This window comes from Simochromis diagramma, unplaced genomic scaffold (genome assembly GCF_900408965.1).
Source record: "Simochromis diagramma unplaced genomic scaffold, fSimDia1.1 OVJJ01000402.1, whole genome shotgun sequence".
NCBI lineage: Eukaryota > Metazoa > Chordata > Actinopteri > Cichliformes > Cichlidae > Simochromis > Simochromis diagramma.
In genome coordinates, this window is record NW_024386972.1 from 6,016,072 (window position 1) to 6,034,735 (window position 18,664).

The 18,664-nt window shown below is 42.3% G+C and overlaps 1 protein-coding gene across 6 annotated transcripts in view; it reads right to left on the reverse strand.

The window, feature by feature from the left end:
• Nucleotides 1–16,274, reverse strand: part of LOC120737994 (inactive ubiquitin carboxyl-terminal hydrolase 54-like) — a 58,288-nt gene extending 42,014 nt beyond the window's left edge. For 2 of the 6 annotated variants that reach the window (XR_005696885.1, XM_040038981.1), the window contains exons 1-2: nt 16,144–16,274; nt 4,907–5,504 (exon numbers count right to left, since the gene is read on the reverse strand). Coding sequence is in view for 5 of the 6 variants with exons in the window: in XM_040038981.1 (XP_039894915.1) it covers nt 4,907–5,062 (156 nt within the window). In the remaining variant the exon portion in view is untranslated. Of the gene's footprint in view, nt 1–3,677; nt 6,722–15,622; nt 16,029–16,054 lie in introns of those variants that run through there. The other 4 variants (XM_040038984.1, XM_040038982.1, XM_040038983.1 and 1 more) reach the window with 4 other exon arrangements.
• Between the last annotated feature and the right edge of the window lie 2,390 nt (nt 16,275–18,664).

Consider the following 18,664-nt stretch of genomic DNA (forward strand, 5'->3'; position numbering starts at 1 on the left):
TAGTATTTCTAGTCCATGTTATAGTATCTAAGTGACTTTAGTCTCTAAGGTGGTTGATTTGCAGCATGATGCTATCATAATATATCACACACAATTAAAGTTTTGTGGATTTGAATTAGGTGATACTGCCATGAAATTAAAATTATATGATGTTTTTCTAAGGTGTGATACAATAATGGAAACGTCATAAGCCACCCCTCTTTTCTTTATATTTTAAATCCAAGGAGCAAGAATTTCCTACTATTTTAAAGAGGTCTTGAGTAGTTCTCCGGGCTCTCCAGAGGTTTTTCAAAGTTTATCTTCTAGACGTCGGCTGCTACTCCACTCGTTTTCAGTTCAGTCCTTGTACCTGACCGTTTTCATTTTTTGGTTTGTTTAACCACTTAACACTGACCTTTAAATAATTCAAACATTAAAAAAACATACTTAAAGGATGAGACCATTTAAAGTCAACACATAACAGAAAACATAGCAGGAAACCAATTTTGAAATGTGTTTTTAGGAACCTTTTACTACCAGTCTATTTCAAACACATAATTTGTTCCCATTTCTTTAGATGATGACACCAAAATAAAGTAAAAATGTATCTTTGCAAACAAAATGATTTCCAAAGAGCCAACAGCTGAAAACTTGGCATATCATGGCATGCTGTGTGTTCTCAAAGAAAATTAAGGAAGTTGGACAATTGGAAGACAAAAGAAGTGGCAGGCATGAAAAACCTGTCTACCTTAGGTGAACAGTATCTGAAATTCATGTCTTTGAGCGATAGGAAAAAAAGTCCAGTAAAACTACTAAAAGAGGTCCCGAAAGGAGGTCAGGAGACAGGTACAAAAGTGAGCTGCTACAATAATCTGTAAAGCATAGTGGAGGCTCTGTCATGGTTTTGGCTGCATTTCAGCCAGTGGTGTTGGGGATCTTGTCAGAATTGATGGAACTATGAACACGAAAAAGTACAGTCAGATTTTCATCCACCATGCAATACCATCTGGAAAGGCTCGAAATATATCAAATTGAGGGATGGCTCACAACTTTTGAATAGCTCTTAAGCTACATACAATTGTAGCCACACTACAATTTTTTGCTCTACCTTCCCAATGCTGATTTTATTTCTCAAGTTTAATCATCAACTGAGCTCTGCTCCAACACTCAAACCTGCTCTGAATTCTTTCATTAAATGATGATTTTCAATAAACGTCCTTCGTTTTAATTCCCCCTGCATCAGTGATGAGTTTGCCTTTTGCATCAAATCACAAATATCGGAAATGCTTCAAAAGCCTGTTTTGTTGTCTGGTTCCTAGGATCATATTCAAACAAGTGCAAACCTCAAACTTGTCCCCACCGCTAGACCTTGAAATTGAGTAATGTTTTCTTTTTGAGTTTTTTTTTATATTGCCTTATAGGGCTACTGGCATAATAATAACAACCATGCTAAATTTCTCCTGTTATTTGAATATTTTAAAAAAAAGCGAATTCCTTCAAAGTTACAAAGTCAACACAAAGAGGAGACATTGTCTCCCAAAGAAAACACTGCTGCTAAACTACCTCCAATCCCTTGTTTGCAGTCCAGGCTTTTCTTCTATGACTTATCAGTGTCACTATGTAACACATTTCCATAACGCTCACGTAGCGGCTAGTTTGGCACAGCCTCAAACAAAGAATGAGCAGCTACCTTGCACTCCGGCCTCTTTATTTGCTTGCCAGAGTCTGTAACTATAAAACGTCTCAGCTACAAATGTTCTGCTGTTGGCAGTCAGAGTGAACATAAGAGTCTTCGTGCACTCACAGCAACCAAGGAACTAAAGAATCAGTGCATTACTTTGATTTTTTATGGAAGTTTCTCTGCAACAAAATGTCCAAATGCTGAACATTAGCGTTAGCTTTGACTGTATGCCCACTGAACAGAAGCTAGAGAATGTCAAAATGTTAGAGTTGAGTGCAATCAGAAACTGCAAAAATCTTAGGAGTCAGCAAGAACTGTGTGAATCATTTCTGCTAAGCCACAACCTCAACTCGGCTGGCTTTATTCTTAGCGTTCCCTGATGGTGAATACGTGAAAAATTAGAAGGATCACTTCCACCTAGTTTCAAGGAATTAGGCTGGGAATTTTCAGAATAATCTTGCTGACAGACAGACTAAAGGCAGCGGAAACACCTCTTCACTGAAGCTTGAGCGTCCACCTCGACAGGATCAGAGTGCAGAGTGACCAGTAAAGCATGCTGACCTGCACCATGGCATATTTAGCATACTGCGTCTGTTTGCACACAGTAAATATTTTTCTTTACTATTAAGTAGTGTGGCGTGCTACAGCAGTCTCTACTTGTTCAGGGTCAGATTCTGATTCAAGCAGGTAGTGCTGAACTCTGACATCAGTACAGGTCCTGCAGCAATGTGCAGTGTGACAAATCTTACTTTACTTTCACTTCAGCCGTATAACTGCAGGAAAACCAATGCAAGCGTATGATAAAAAATTAAACTTTGCAATCCATGCAGACATGTTTTGTTTTTGATAAGAGTCATGTAGAAAACGCTGCACATCTACAATCTTAATTTTGCTCTTCCCTACCACTGCATCACACACACACACAAGCACACGCACACGTGCACGCTGATGCCTGATGAGTGAACCCATGTTTCTTTTTTATCAAAGCCAGCATTATCCATACATCCTTTAGCTATGATATTTTTTTACCTGTGTTTACACAATGAAAAGTTGCTGAACATGCACTTTACCTCGGAGCACCTCGCTCATTATACTACATAAATTGATACAGAAAAAAAAAACACTGATGCAGCTGCTGTCATACAGCAGCTCCACTGCAGCAGCAGCAGCAGGAGGTTAACTTCTTTGCCCAAGGGGCCTTGAGGAGCAGGAGAGAGAGTATCTCACTTAGTATCGATGCACAATAGCAGTAAGACACTATACAGAAAAAAGAGCAAAGCTTTTTTTTACAGCTAGCTGCTGAATGGACTGGTTGACAGTGTTTTTTTTAATGTTAACAAGATCTTAAAAACGTGATTTATAAATATTCATGAAATAAATGAACATAAATGAATAAATAATATGTGATAATGGTTTGTTTCAGTGTAAAAAAAAGAAGAAGAATATTTTTGGATTTCAGGCAGAAAAAGTAGGGCTCTGTAAAAATAAAATGTTTCCCTATTAGAGACGTGGCATTTGTACATTTTTACATTAAAAAAAACTAAAATAATTTCTGCAACAATAATGTTTGGTTGCAGGATAACTGCTGATGAAGCAAGTTCTAAAGCTGAAATCTGATGTCTAATTGTTAATCTCACCTGCCAACAGACAGTTAATACAAGCAAAAACGCCCACATGAGCACCCCCTCCACCCCACACACACAGACACACACAGTAAAGTACTGCCAACTGCAGCTCAGTTCTTTAACACTGCCTCAGTTTATCCTCACTCATCTGTGTCCTGCTAAAAACATCCTCTCCCCATTCTGTGTGTGCATGTGTGTGCACATGTGTGTGCGTCCTTGAAGTGGCCCACTTCCTTTGGTGCTGAAGCTGCACTGCATGCCTCTGTTGAGGCATTTTCTTTATTTCGCAAAAAAAACCCAAACTATATGTCCTTCACTTTGTCTTTTCATCTCTCTCCCTCTCCCCCCCTCCCTTCTTTGCTCTTCACAAACATTCTGTTCTTTCTTCTTACCTTATTGGACTCTTTAATTCCTTTATACCTCTGAGCGGCATCCCCTTCGGTCTTCTCCTTGGTTTTTTCATACTGCATACTCCTCATCCCTTTCTTCTCTACTCCTCCTTCAGCAACTTTTCCTCTTCACATCTATCCCTCTGCTCTCTCCGACTCTCCCTAAGCTTCTGCCCCGCCACCCCCCTCCCTCTTCAGCTAACTTCTCTCTTTTCTTACTCTCTCTCTCTCTCCGTCGCTCTCTTTCAAGCCAGTACTCAAGAGGTATTTACTGTGTGTGTGTGTGTGTGTGTGTGTGTGTGTGTGTGTGTGTGTGTGTGCGTATGTGTGTTCATGTGAGGGCAGGTATGTTTGTGCCAGCTGGAAGTCTTGGGAGGAGGGAAGCAATCTTTATGTGTGTGTATGTTGTGTGTGTGTGTGTGTGTGTGTGTGTGTGTGTGTGTGTGTGTGTGTGTGTGTGTGTGTGTGTGTGTGTGTGAGGAGATGCAGCAGCACAGCGTAAGCATCCACATACTCAGACTGGATGTCCACACTGAAGCCAGACGGTCAGCCGTGCCAAAACCAACCGAAACACGCAAACCCTCGTTAATATGGCACTAATCTCATCCCCGTCGCGCTTTAAGAGTAATTTACTGCAGTGCGAGGGTAGGCTTGTGACCACTGGCTTCATGAAAGTGTGTGTTAGCATTGTGCATTATGTCCTAAATGTGAAAATATAGACACAGATGTTGAAAAATGAGCTTTTATATAAGAAAGTAGTTACTATTTTTTGCCAATAGTACACAAACTTAACTGAAACATTTTCACTGTAAAGGCTTTCAGAGAAACACAGATTTGGAGAAATAATCACCTGTATTTTGTGCTTTTCTTACATAGAAGAGTGAGTTGTTAAGCAGCCAGAAAGTATTTGGAGCTGTGTAATTTATTATTCTTTATCACTATAGATAAAAATGCAGCTTTTCTTACAGAGTCTACATATTTTAGAGGAAGGTAAATGGAACAGCAGACAAGTTAAAGTGACAGATAATCAAATAAAGTTCAGATTTTTTTTAACTTCTAAGAAAACCTACGAATTTAGAGCACTTGAACTAGTGTGACAATTACTCATGCAGGTGGATTAAGATCAGGTGCCATTGAATACTGCTTTAGTCGTAAGAATCTCCATGAAAAACATTTTAACCCCTAAAACTTTCTGCCCAGAAAATGCTTGTGCATGTGTTTATCTGACTGACCTGCAGGGCGCTGTTGAGGAAGCAGCTGTTCTGTCCCGGCTCGTTGCTCAAGCCTTTGCTGGGTGCGATAGAGGTCATGGTTCTCGGGGTCACCAGCCCCTGCACCCCACCTACCGCTCCACCGCCCGACGCAAAGTAGTTCCTCTTCCACGACATCACTACCTGGACGCCCCCGTTTCCACGACAAGGCGGAGAAGGGGCGGGGCAGCAGACCAAACAACGGCCTCTATGTCACTCCCATGAGAGAGAACGAGGGAGAATGAGAGAAAAGCAGAGGAGGACAAAATGGGCGGAGGAAGAGGAGGGAGGTGGCGGCCGTAGATTGAAGAGACGCGGTGTGTCTTAGACGGGGATTTGGCACCCATACAACCCTGCCCCTCTCCAGCCGTGTTTTTACTTTAAAATCTGTCCACTTGCATGAGCCAGCGGTTGGCTTTTTGTTTTTCTGTTTTTAGCTCCTCGGATTTAGCAGTTTGTGTTTAAAGACATGAGAACGTTTCCAAAGCGTCCTTTGGCAGATTCTGTCACATGGATTAGACAGCGTTGCTGCTCCCATGTGGGGACTCCGTCGATGCTTTCTTCTCCTCTTTTACTTTGCCTGCAAGACACAAAGACCAACCTGTTAGGACTCTGCACACACAACAACGAGCAACAAGAACCTTTAGCAGGTTTACCAACAGGTACAACTGTGGTACTAAATCCTGTTGACTCCATAGACAGAGTGATGTTCCTTTAGTACCAATGCAGCTGAAAAAAAATGACGAGGACTTGTAAAGACTTAAACAATAAACTCTGTTCCAGGGTGTTAACCAGATAAATGAAATGGTCTACCCCTCCTGAGAGTTTGTTTGGCAGATACAAGAATATCACTGATAACTATTCCCTCTATTGCCTTTATAGTTATTACAACACGCTAGCATGGAAACAACACGAACAAGTAATCACCACATTCGATCGCTCAAAGCAAAACTGCAACTTTAACCTAGACAGCAGCAACATTTGGTCCTAATCAGGATACTTTGGCACTTTGGCTCAGACTTTGAGACTAGATGTGGCCCAATAGTCACAACATACCAACCCAGTCTCATGGCATGGGAATAGTCCCACATTTTGCCGCGATATCAGGTTGAACACACCTATTGTCTTGCACATGTTAAGTAGATCCTTTGGGTCACATGGGTTGCAGGTTGGGAACTCTGCAAGACATTTACAACCAATTTTTGCAAGGCCATATGATGTTGGAGGGTGAACTTGGTCTATAATTATGATTAAGTGGGTGGTTTGTGTCAAAGTATCATACACATGATTGCCAGGACTAGGTTTCCTAGCAGAACTCTGCGTGGTAACAAGATGATTAATGTCATTCCCTTCACATGTCAGTGGTATCAATGTAATGGCTGATCACTGTATACTTCTGAAATCTGTCTTGGCCTCTTTTATGGCATCAACACATAAAAAAGGCAAAATAAAATAATGAAATACATTTAAACAAGCAAATTTTAAAAAAGGCGGTAAAGGCTGTTGCTTTGCCATCATGTAAACATCATACGAACACAATAATATGAGGGAGGGTAGCAGTGCATCAGTGGTAGGACACAGGAAGAAATCTGTTATGTCATTTCATAATCAGTACTTAGGGACATTATCTGGAGCTTATGCTGGTTCAAGCATCAATATGCACGGCTTCTAAACATGCGTGTGTGAGATGATAAAAAAAAGGCAATCTGTGTGTTTGTTACTCTACAATATGTGTGCGTGGGTGTGTGTACATGAAGTTGCATAACACCACAGGGCAGTAGCTAGCATATCCGCAGTGCCCCCTCCACCCTCCCTCCCTTCCTTCCTTCCTTCCCCTATAGCTTCCCCACTTTTGGCAATGCTCCCTCGCCTGATTGCTGGGTTGCGTTACTGCCACAGCACCCCCTTGGCGAGAGGCCAGAGGGCGCAGGGATGCTGCGGCGAGCAGGTGAGCAGCGTGGGCAGTTGCTATGGCGATGGCCACATGGGATGGGTAACAGTGGGGTGGGGTGATGGGGGGTGGGATACAGCTTGGGGAGGGGACATCGTGACAAGGATGGCAAGTGAAATGCATCAGAGCGAATACAGAAGGAAACATTATGCAACTGTTAGGCAGCAACATTGTCAGTTCATCCACTTGTCACAGTCACAGAGTTCTACTGCAAACTCTATCTATCTATCTATCTATCTATCTATCTATCTATCTATCTATCTATCTATCTATCTATCTATCTATCTCTTATATACGTTTATCCGTTAACAAACAAATCCAAATTGCCTGAGGATTTAAAAAGGGATTTGGTGTGCCATTTTTTTCTCTACAGCACAGCATTCTGAGCTTCTTTCTCAGCATACAGTGTGCATATGTGTGTGTGTGTGTGTGTGTGTGTGTGTGTGTGTGTGTGTGTGTGTGTGTGTGTGTGTGTGTGTGTGTGTGTGTGTGTCCCGCTGAGCCTGTGTAGAGTGTGTGATCACACATCCTCTCTCTGACTGCACCCTACAGCCCCACACAGCCGAGATCGCTCTGGCAAGCCTTCGCACAAGTGCTGTTTATGCGTGTGTGCATGTGTGTGTGTGTGTGTGTGTGTGTGTGTGCTCATGCGTTTGTGTGTCCCCACATCTTCGGCTAGTTACCATGGAAATAGGCCAAGCAGCAGGCACGCGGGGGAAAAGCCGAACCATGTGATTTTACAGAGAGACACACTGTGCTGCACTGGTTGAGATAGCGCACACACACTCACACACACACACACACACACTCACACATGGGGCTGGCAAGTGATGATGATGATGTGTATTGATGCTAGAGACTTCCTGGAAGCCAGAGTGAGTCAAGGCACAAGTCATTCAAATTCCCTGACCCCGCACTGGCAGGCATAAGGAAACCAGGACCTGTGGATACAGCACAGACAGATGGAGGAGATTTTCCACGTGTGATGTTGAGGTGAGGACACTCTTTGTGTCGTGCACCAAGACACTAACCTGTGACCTCATGTCCGCCTTATCAACTTGGTGGAAGTCAGCGCAACCTGGCTTTGAGCATGAGGCAGTTGTCACAGAGTGAGCAGTCACCTTTTCTCAGCAGTCAGTATTCATTTTCAGATATCCATCTCTGCCAGCTTCTGATACAAATAAGCAGCGTGGGCTGTAGTGCTCTACTAATAATTTAACTACATTTCTCAGTGGTGTTGTGGTAAGGTTGCAGATTTCTAAATTTAATAACTTTTCAGCGAAGCTTTTTCTTAAGTAGTGCATTAGCATCCATTTTACATTTACAGAGCATTTCAGAAGCTGAGGATCGGCAACGGGTTCTGCTGCAGTCTGAGAGAAAACTAAGGGCCAGATTTCCTGCTGCAGCACCGCAAGTTGGGTTCTGCTGTGAAAAGTGGCAAGGCTGCATGTAAGAGGTGGGAAGATTTTTGTAACTGACCCTGTTGCATATGTATTTCTGGGAGTTCTTTTCTCAAGGCACAAAACTTAGAGAGGACAACATTTAACTGAAGAGTGCAAAATGATTTATTAAGATTTGCGACACGCAATTCTGCTAATTGCACCAATATTTAATGCCACAAAATGGCATATCTTATTTTTTGTGCTTCATATTGAGATGAATTGTCTGCAGTTGGGTTTAGAAAACAGTAGCTTTTATAAATTACCCATAAAAGTAACCCCACCTATGAGTGCTATTTGGGAATCACACTCACATGCTATTTTGCCTTGTTTAGTAAATCTCTCCCTAAAGGAGGATTCGGATGTATGAGTTGCTTCAACATTTTCTAGTGCATGTGCCTGACATTTAGCTGATATTGTTGTTCACTGACCTGTTGTAGGCAGGAAGATCATTACAGCATTAGCAGTTGGCATGACCTAAGCCAGCTGCCTGTGTCTTACAGGATGATTACTTGCCACAATGATCAACTACAATCTGCAAAAGCCAGTTTCTCACCACAGTCATTTCCACAGGATTGTAGAGAGAAAAAGTAAGTACACCCTTACTGCTTCCATAGAAAGTAGATGCTGGTGTTGATAATAGCGGTGCTGATCTTTAGCAAGTGTGACGACCTCTATAAAAGCTGAAGTTTTGGCAGTTTACAGGTCTGGAGCATAAAGGTGTGTGTTAACACAAAGGTATGGGGCAAAGACATCAGTAATGAGCTTAAAGAACTAAGTCCTAAGCGCTACCTATCAATGTGGGAAGCGTCGTAAGGCCATTAGAAAACAATTTAAAGTCCACCATTCTCCTTAAAGTTTATCCACAACTGGAAGCCATTCAAGACAGTTGGCAGGAGCGGACCCCGAAGTCTGACTGTGCAATTCTCAGAGAATCTGCAAAATAACAGGTTTCCAGGAGAAAATATCTTTTCTCTAAAAAGAATATGGCAGAACAACTTTGGTTTGTAAAGATGTATCTGAACAAGCCGCAAAACTTCAAGAACACTGTCTTCTGGAAAGACAAAAGCAGAGTTAATATCTTTGGCCATAATGCACAGCACTGTTTGGTGAAAACCAAACACAGCATATCAGTGCGAAAATGTCAAAGCACCTGTCATGCACAGAGGCAGAGGGGTGATGAGTCGCACTTGCTTTGTAGCCACTGAACCTGGATGCCTCACTATCATCAAGTCGACCATGAATTTCTCTGCATGCCAAAGATTCAGAGTGGCTAAAAAGAAAAGTATCAAGGTGTTGCAACGGCAAATGTGATTAAAATAAACTTAAGAGAGCTGAGCTTAAACAAATGCCTCCAAAGCACACAATGATGTAGGAGCGCAATTATTGTACTAGATCTTTTCTCTGTGTAGCTACTTGAATGATATTCATCATCCATTCAATTAAAGGGACAGTTCACTCCTATTTTTGAGAACTGCAAGGAAAAGGCCATCTGCTCCCATCATATACACGAGAAGGCATTCATTTCTATCTCAAAAACTGGGTATCTCACACCAAAACAATCAAGGTGAATAAAAAGCACTTTTGATGAATGAAAAAATTGATTTAATAGTAGTTTAACTCTATTGAAATCTTCTGTTCTGTTCAACTAGTATCAACGCTGTTGATGAATGACACCTGAACGCACACAGCTGTCCACTGTCCCATGTAGACCTGTGTAGTGGCTCCATCAATGCCAGCCTCCATTATACTAGCACTAGAACTAATAAACTATTACCACTACTGCCACTAGTGCTGTTAATAATACATTGCTTTCAGTAATAATATTTTTGATGTCCCTTTCTCTTGAACTGTCTCGTCTTCTTCTGTCCTTTATCTATCTTTTACTCTTCTTCCTGTTTTTCAGCTTTACTTCAGCTCATCAAGTGATACGCAGGAGGTTTGCAGAAGTTTATCCAAGGACAGAATCTGACGGATGGATGGATGCCTGTTTGGTCCCCGGTGCACTGTGGAGCCTCGTCTTTGATCCATATTGCGGCGATAAATGTTAACATTCGGTGAAAAACATTCCTCTACGTTCATCTGCTATTCTGTCGCTCTATCACGTCAACATTTGACACTGTATGGCAAATACAGCAAGCTTTTATTGAATTTTCTCTTCTAATCTCAGTCCTGTTCTAAGACTTCTTTCCATCTTTCTTTGCTTTGGGGAAAAAAAGTCCACAGCTTCACTGTGGTCTGTATTATAGGGTTTCATCCAAAGTATGTGAGCCATGATGTATCGACCAGGAAAAACTGAATGGACATATCAACACTTCTATGTCCCTCCTCCCTATTCAGCTAACTTGGGCTTCATTAATTTTCCAATTAGGAATAAAAATTATTTTATTATTGAGTAGATCAGGATGGTAATTTTAGTCAAACTGTGGACCCCAAGCCTTTTTAACCTCACATGTAATGAGGTGAGAATCGTCCTTAGAGGGATTTTTTTTTTAGTATGTTTAATCTTTAAAGAATTCATGCAAGAAAAAACAATCAAACCAAGTGAAATTACATTAAAAAACAAGCAGTTTATGAAGCAGAAATGCAGTGTGCTCCCTTTTGTTTATACCGACAACCTCCAGAGAAATCAGATAATAGAAAATGTTATAATATGGCCAAAATATTAAATATATTAATATTTAACATTAAAAGTCGTGATATTGTTCTGCATCACATTCAAAAACCCTGGGTATTACTACACTGCTATTACCGCCACTCTTCAGATTTTCAGCCACTTCAGTGACGTCTGTATCTGTTGGGTGATGACGTCTGGCCCACAGCTCTCTCAGAGGTGTTGGGATTGTGCACAGAGCCAGTTTGGCTCTTCCACACCCAAGTAGGAAAACTATTAATAGAGCTCACTTTGTGAACAGGGCTATTGTCGTGTTCAAACCAGGCGGTGTCTTTCCCAAACTGTTGCCAAAAACTTGGAAGCAATAAGCGCACTACAGTCTGAGCAAATTATACATCAGTAGCTCTTCTGAAGCTTGTGATCGCATTTTACACAGATGGAGTGGCCAAGCTTTAAGTCAGCAAGATTTCGAGTCCTTAAAATGTGTTTAAAATGCTTGGAAATCTGGACATTTGCAGTTTTGTCAGAACTGAAAGAGCTCCATCTGCAGAGTAAGACAGTGATACGTTTAAAGGATGCAGAACAGCAACATCCATCCATTTTCTTCCACTTATCCAATTTGGAGCCATGGGGGCTGGGGCCTTTCACAAATGTCATAGAGCAAGAAGGTACACCCTGGACAGGTCACCAGTCTGTCCCAGGGCTAATACAGAAAGACAGCTTGTATTCCTCTCTACAGCCAATGTAGACTCAACAAATAATCTAACAGAGAGAACCCACGCACCTCTTAAACAGTTTTAGACCTAAAAATCGAATATTTTTAGGTCTAAAACTGTCTACCATGGCTGACTCCTCTGATTACAAAAATATAATGAAGCAGGGGAAGCTTGTTGGCAAGACTACCTTTGTGTCTGACAAGTCTCTACTAAATGAGCCTGCAGTGACTCTCAGTTTCACAGAAACATCCTATCTCAGTTTTAAAATACCAAGATGGCAATGACAAAAGTGTTCGGTTTGGGCCTTCACAATGAAACTTCGCTAACCAACAGATGATGTCACAGTGTCTTTGTCTTTTAAATACAGTATATGGTTACATTCACATGAATGACAAGTCCCAAGTGGAACTGATGGTGAATATTGGTATTTATTTATGTTGAATGCAGAGGAAGCGATTCATGACAACCAGAGATCACAGAAAGTCAGCGGTATCTGGCGTCATCAAGCAACGGTTGGATCCTAAGATATGCTTGTTTTCCAGTACCACGATTGTGTCATTTTGATGAGAGCCTATGAAGAGGGCTTTTCAACCTACGCAAACATGCTCCTGTGAAGTCCTCCAAAAACCCAACAGCATGTAGCTCGGCTATGCGTAGATCGAATGCTGGTTGGTTGGCAAGTGGGCCAAAGAGGTTCAGGGAGTGCCAGGACACTTTTCACTGTTTTTAATCACTCAGTCCCACTTTAGCTAGTTTACTGTTAGAACTTTGCTCTTCTGCAGCTGGCTGACAGACCAGCAACAACACAACCAAGAGTAGCCCACAAACAGGCTGTTCGTACCTCGCCCACGGTCTGCACTGCCAACGGTCAACAATGTTCACCCCATAACTGCAAATGTATCGTACAGTTGCCGGTTTGCATAAGCAAACCACCGACTGATATGGCAGGATGGTAAATATTGTTAGATGATTACCTAGGCAACCAGAAACTGTCTCATTTTATCATGTTTTTTCCTTTTAAGTTGTATTTCCCATCTTAAAAACTGACTGGGAGGGTATTACTTGACACTATTTGCTGTCTCTCTCTCTCTCCCTCTCTGCTGTGGGTTAGTATGGCTTGGTGACAGTGACACTGGTGTCAAGCAAGCTGAACAAAGAGCTGATACTGTCCCCAAGGACAATAGCCTGCCTCTGACGCTGTCTTCTTCCCTCTGAAGCAAACCTACAGGCGAGAAGTATATTTAAATATTGCTGTAAAAGAAAGACTCGATCTTTCAGAAACTGCACGCTGCCTTTGTTTGTCCTTTGGCTGCACTTTCTTCACTCCTTTCCATTCACTTCATTCCTGTTCTCTGCTTCTCACTTTCTTCCACTGACCTCTATTTTCCATTTTCATTCACTCTCTCCACTTCTCTCCCACCATTCATCTCTGTCTCTTTCCTTTCAGTTTCCAAAAAAACCCCACATGCATGTTCTCACATACACGCGCACACACACACACACACACACACACACAGTGGTTTCCCTGTAATTGGGTTATGTGTAACTTCAAATAGCCCCGGCTGACAATAGGGAGAGCCCAGAGTTCATCCTCCCCTCCGTGCTTCTCCTTCTCACCCCTCTTTCCCGCTCTAAACTTATATTTGTGTGTTTCATGTGTATGTGTGTGTGTATGTGTGTATGAACATACTGTATGAGCACGTGTCGCTGCATGTGTGAGCATATTACCGAGACGTGGGTATTTTTTTTTAAAGCTTCAAGGTTATTTTCCTGATCACACTCTGCAACATTAAAGTTTACCTGTGAAATAATACATGTAATTGCATGCACCCGCACAAAAACACACACACGACCCATTATAGCTGTGCACATGAGCTCACCCGATCCGATCCTATTAGTAGAAAATAAGAAGAGTGGTGAATATTTGCTTAATATTTAGGCTATTACATAACCATCAATATTTACAATGCATTCTGGGAATCATGTGCGATTTTTGCGGTTTTGGTGAGAGAGAGAAAAGAGAACGAGAAACGGCATTCAGGGTTGATGGAGGACAGGAATGGAAAGGAAAGGAAGAAGACAAAAAGAAAAGGAAGCAATGTAAGTAAATGAAAAGAAAGGAGAGAAAAGATAAGGAAATCAAAGAAAGGAAAGGAGATAAAGAAGAAAATTAGAAAAAGAAAAGAAAGGGGAGGAAAGGTAAGAAAATCAAAAAAGGAAAGGAAAGGCGAAAAATTAAGAAGTTAAAGAAAAGAAAGCAAAGGACATTAATGAAAAGGAAGGAGAGGAATGAAATGAAGCAAATGGAAAAGAAAAGAAATGAATAGGAAGTCAAAAAAGAAAAGAAAACAAAGGAACTAAATGAAAAACAATGATAGCAAAGGAAACCAAAAGAAGGAAAGGAAAAAAGGAAAGGAAAGGAAAGGAAAGGAAAGGAAAGATGAGATCATAAAAGACAAGGCAGAGATTGAAGAAGAGAAAAAGAAAAATAGAAAAGGGCACTGCAGACTTGGAGAAAAAGTGGCAAAAGAAGGGAAAAGAAAGAGAGGAGAGGAATAAGTGGGACATTACGCTGAACAAACAACTATGGGGGAAAATGAGAGAAAGAACACTCCAGCGGATGGTAAAGGTCATGGGAGACATGCAATATAAGCGTGTCGTGTCTTTACTCTCCTCCTTCATCTTCTCTTTAATCTCCTCTTCCTTATACCTCAATCCTCTTATAATCGCATGCATGTTGATCCAACTCTCCAACCACAGAGGCAGAAACACTTTAACTGAAACGCCAACAGCACACAGGCCTATGCTCTGTAAAGCCCAGAGACCCTAGTGTTAATAAAGGCAACCTAAAAACAGACCCAAAACTCAAAGTTAAATGCAAGCATGAAAGAAAACCTTTAGCCTTAGCTCTGAGGATGTTCATATCACATGTCAAGCTGCTCAGTCACATAAATCACCCTGATTAGTTTGAGTACTTAAATAATGCCAAAGCAAAGTAAATTCTCTCAGAGGGGAAGCCAGCATGTCTCTCTGGCTTTGTGTTCGGGGGCAATAAAGACAAAACAGTCAGAGTTATCTTTCGCTGCATCCCTGCCGCTTGGAGTGTGTCACAGCATACAACATCAAAGCAATCAGGTCATAAAAACACAGAAAAATCAGTGCATATAAGGATACGGCTTTGAGATGGTGTTTTTAAACTGAAATAGTGAGAGTGGCCATGAGTAGACAGCAAATAAGCAGGGATGACATTAATACATACACCCTTATGTTTATATTAACCTTAACTTCAACTAAATTTGGAGCCTTGCAGAGCTTTTCATCTCCAGAAAACAAAAACTGATGAGAAAGACCAACTTAAATGTCAAGGCGACATTTCAGCTCAGTTTGGAGGGTGATGGTGGGCTTCTGAGTGCAAGAGAGAGAGACACAAAAAAGAGAGAGAGTGGGATCTGAACTCCTCATGTGGAGGCTTCATCCTGTTCAACCAATGCTCATCTCTGCAAGGTTAGCAGGTTTCGGGTCAAAGCATAAAAGTTGGGACTTCAGGAGTCACCAGAATGCAAAACAGACACGCAAAAAACAAGTCTGCGTGCTCCTGCGTGATGACAAGCCTATAGGAAAACAAGGAGAACTGCCAGCAGCCTGTACCCTATTTCCCCCTTTTTTTTCTAAGGTATTCACGTGTGTGCGTGCGCGAGGCACGCGGCAGAAGGCTGTGTCACCGTCTCTATAATGTGACGGTGCTGAGGGCCGGCGCTGATGCGGGCCAAAGTCATCAATCACGCAGATCGAAGCCGCAACATTAAATCACTACAGACCCCCACCCCGAGCGATGACAGCGGAGCGTGAATCCGTCCCGGTAAAAAGCCGCGGTCTCTCGGTCATCCATCTATCAACAAGTACACGAAAAACACTGCCAACGCCAAAACATGCTCTGGCGCACAGGAGCCACGCGCTCAGTAGTGGCATGTAGCTTACCTGAGTGGACTTAGTGGGACGACCTGAGCAATAACACCTGTAACTCTGGAGAAACGAACCCGGGGCTGGTTTGATGGGGAAGGCTAATTAAAGCTGTGAGCGCCGTGCAGCACGAGGGAGAGCAGCTGCGCAGAGAGAATTACTGACCCGAGACCACCTGATAAAATAATAAAACTGACACGAGACAGAGCAACAGAGCGAGCTCCGATCCCGCCCCTGCTGCTGCTCCTGATGATGATGATGATAATGATGATGATGAAAGTAGTGATGATAATCATGGAGATTATGGTGATGGGGAAGAAAAAGATAGCCATCCTCTGAGACTGTCACGAGAGCGCATCTGGTGGTGGGGGGGTGGGGGGTGATCACATCTGGCTGACACTCTGACTGCCTCCTCTCAAAATATCAAAAGAGAGACGCACGCACACCTACTCTGTCCGGTGCGGTCACATGCGTTTCGACCCGGTCTTTGTAGCGGTGATGCAGCCCGTGCGGTGCGCAGTGTGCAGGTTTTTACTCACCCCGGCTGCTGTCGCCGCCAGTCTCCGTCCGATCGCGTGTCCTACCGTGTGACTTAACGGGAGAGAGGGCGAGCCGTGGGCGCATCCAGCCCCCATCAGCGCCATCCAGCGCTGCGGTCGCGGTACACCGCTCTCGCGATACCATGCCATCTCCTCCAGCTCTCTCCGCTCCAATATGTGACGTAGCGCTTTTATCAAGCTGTTTGCTCAGCCCGATGCCGCCGCCTTCTGGGCACGAGGCGCGTGGAGCGTGAGGATGGTGATGATGTCATCCCACGGCTCACCTTCTGCCCTTACCTGTTTTTGATCTCCCTGTTTTTCTCTCGTATCTGACCCGCTGGCAGCAACACGCAGAGGACATCTGTTTAGTTTTTGTAGCTGGAGACGTGCCAGCACCAGTTTAGAGTCACTAACAGGGACTGCTGGTGGAGCAGGTGAGAGGTCACGTGGACACCGTTTAGTTTGACACTGGGATGTGCGCGTGAGAAAATAAAGCGGTTTGAAGTCTTTCAAGAACATGTATGATTAGAGATGTGTTTTACTCGTGTTTGGCATCTTTATATTGAGGGTCAATCGAATTTGTCCGCCAATAGCTATCCATCCTCTGCGCATATCCAGACCATCTCAGTCCTGCCTCTCTGACTTTGTATCCTAACCACTCAACCCTGACCTGTCGGTGTGATGTACTAACTAATTTCTAATCCTGACCACTGAGGTCACTCCAAATGAAAATATTAAGTAGCTGTAGTGTGTTTTAATACTATTGTAAAAGGTATTGGAATATTAGGCTACATGTCAGAGAAAGGTGGAGTTAAATATTTCTAGGGATTTGCCTTTTGTTGAGTTAGATATAACCCCCATGCTCCTTTTCCCAGTAGCCATGTGTTGTTTTTCCAATTTTACACATTTTCTACCGATGAAATCATTCCTGTTATAATTCTTATAAGTGTTGCACAGTTACACAGTTAAGTATCCTGAACCTTGCTGCACAACATGGCATCATTTATAACCTAATCAAATTTACAACGCCTGTCCCTAGATGTGCTTTTAATATACCTAAAATAATATGATCCTAATCTTGTGTACAGTGATTTCAGTTTGCATATTTTGCAGGCTGGGTGTTTCTTTTAAGCTACATGCATCAAAGCTTCTCATTACTGAAATTACTGAATTATGCTACTTTACATTTTTACTGTTGTAGCATGCCCATAGCTATTGGTCAATTATGCAAAATCATCCATAACCACTTAAACAGTTATGGGTTGCAGGCTGACGGAGCCTACAGCTGCCCTGGGACAGAAGGGGTACATATTCAACAGGTCACCATTCTATGCAGGGCCAACAGAGAAAGACAACCATTAATGGTCAAATCAAATTCTCATCTACAGGAAGTTTAGAATCAACAATTAACTTAACATGTTTCTGGACTGTGGGAGGAAGCCGGAGCACCGAGACAGAACCCATGCAGGCACGGAAATAACATGCCAACTCTGTACAGAAAGGCCTCCCTGTATAAAATGATCCAAAAGCTAAAAGTATTATTCACTGCCTGATTGGTCTATCCAAGGACAATGTCCTTGTCATAAAGTCTTTACAATGTTTACTTTGTAATTACTGGAATGGCTGTTATTACATTCCTTCTATACTCCACTTACCCCTTCTCAAAAATGAACTGCACAGTGGTTAACTTACATACTTTATTCAGGAACATTTTTTGCCAATTAATGTAATACATAATTTAAAATTGGTATTTTTTGTTTTGAGAAGACACTTTGTGTTAACTGTAAATATACTCACCTCACTTTTTGATGGATCATTGTGGATAAAGAATAGTCTCAAATAGTTTTAACAGGGGATCTTGTTATTTATAACTTGTTTGTTTTGAGCATGAATATTCTCTCTCATGTATTAGTTTTCTATACCACAAACTTTAATCACTATTAGATGGGTTAGTTTGAAAAAAATGTTTATATATGTCATAGTCTGTGGGAATGTCTGGGGTTTTTCCACCCGTGGCCGTTGGTCTCCTGTCCATCCCTTTGGGGTGGAGCTTCCTGTATCTCATGTGGGCCTCTTCTGCAAGCAATCAGCGGGAGAGCTACTTAAACCTGTGCAACCTGCCTTTAGTTCGTTATGCTCTCCATGGAGGTAACGAGGCAGCTCCCCTATGTTTAGAGGAAATTGTCTCGACGTTTTGGACGACCCCCCCCCAGAGCCTACAATAACTCCCTCTCCGTCTATTAGGACGAGGCGAAAGGATCCCTTTTGCCTCTCTGTCTCTTGACATAACCTCCTCTGTGATCCAGTTTCCTAGGGCCGCCCTTCTCATTTCCAATTGCCACTTCCCCGTAGCCATTTCTAATCTGTCTCACAATCTCAGCTATCAAATAAACACTCTTATAAATAGTTTCCTCTGCTTCTTGGTGTCTGCATTTGGGTCCACTTCTTAGGCGAACTTTCAGTTCATGACAATATCATGTTAGGTCATTAAGAGTTAGTGTAAAATCTTTCAACCTTGAGT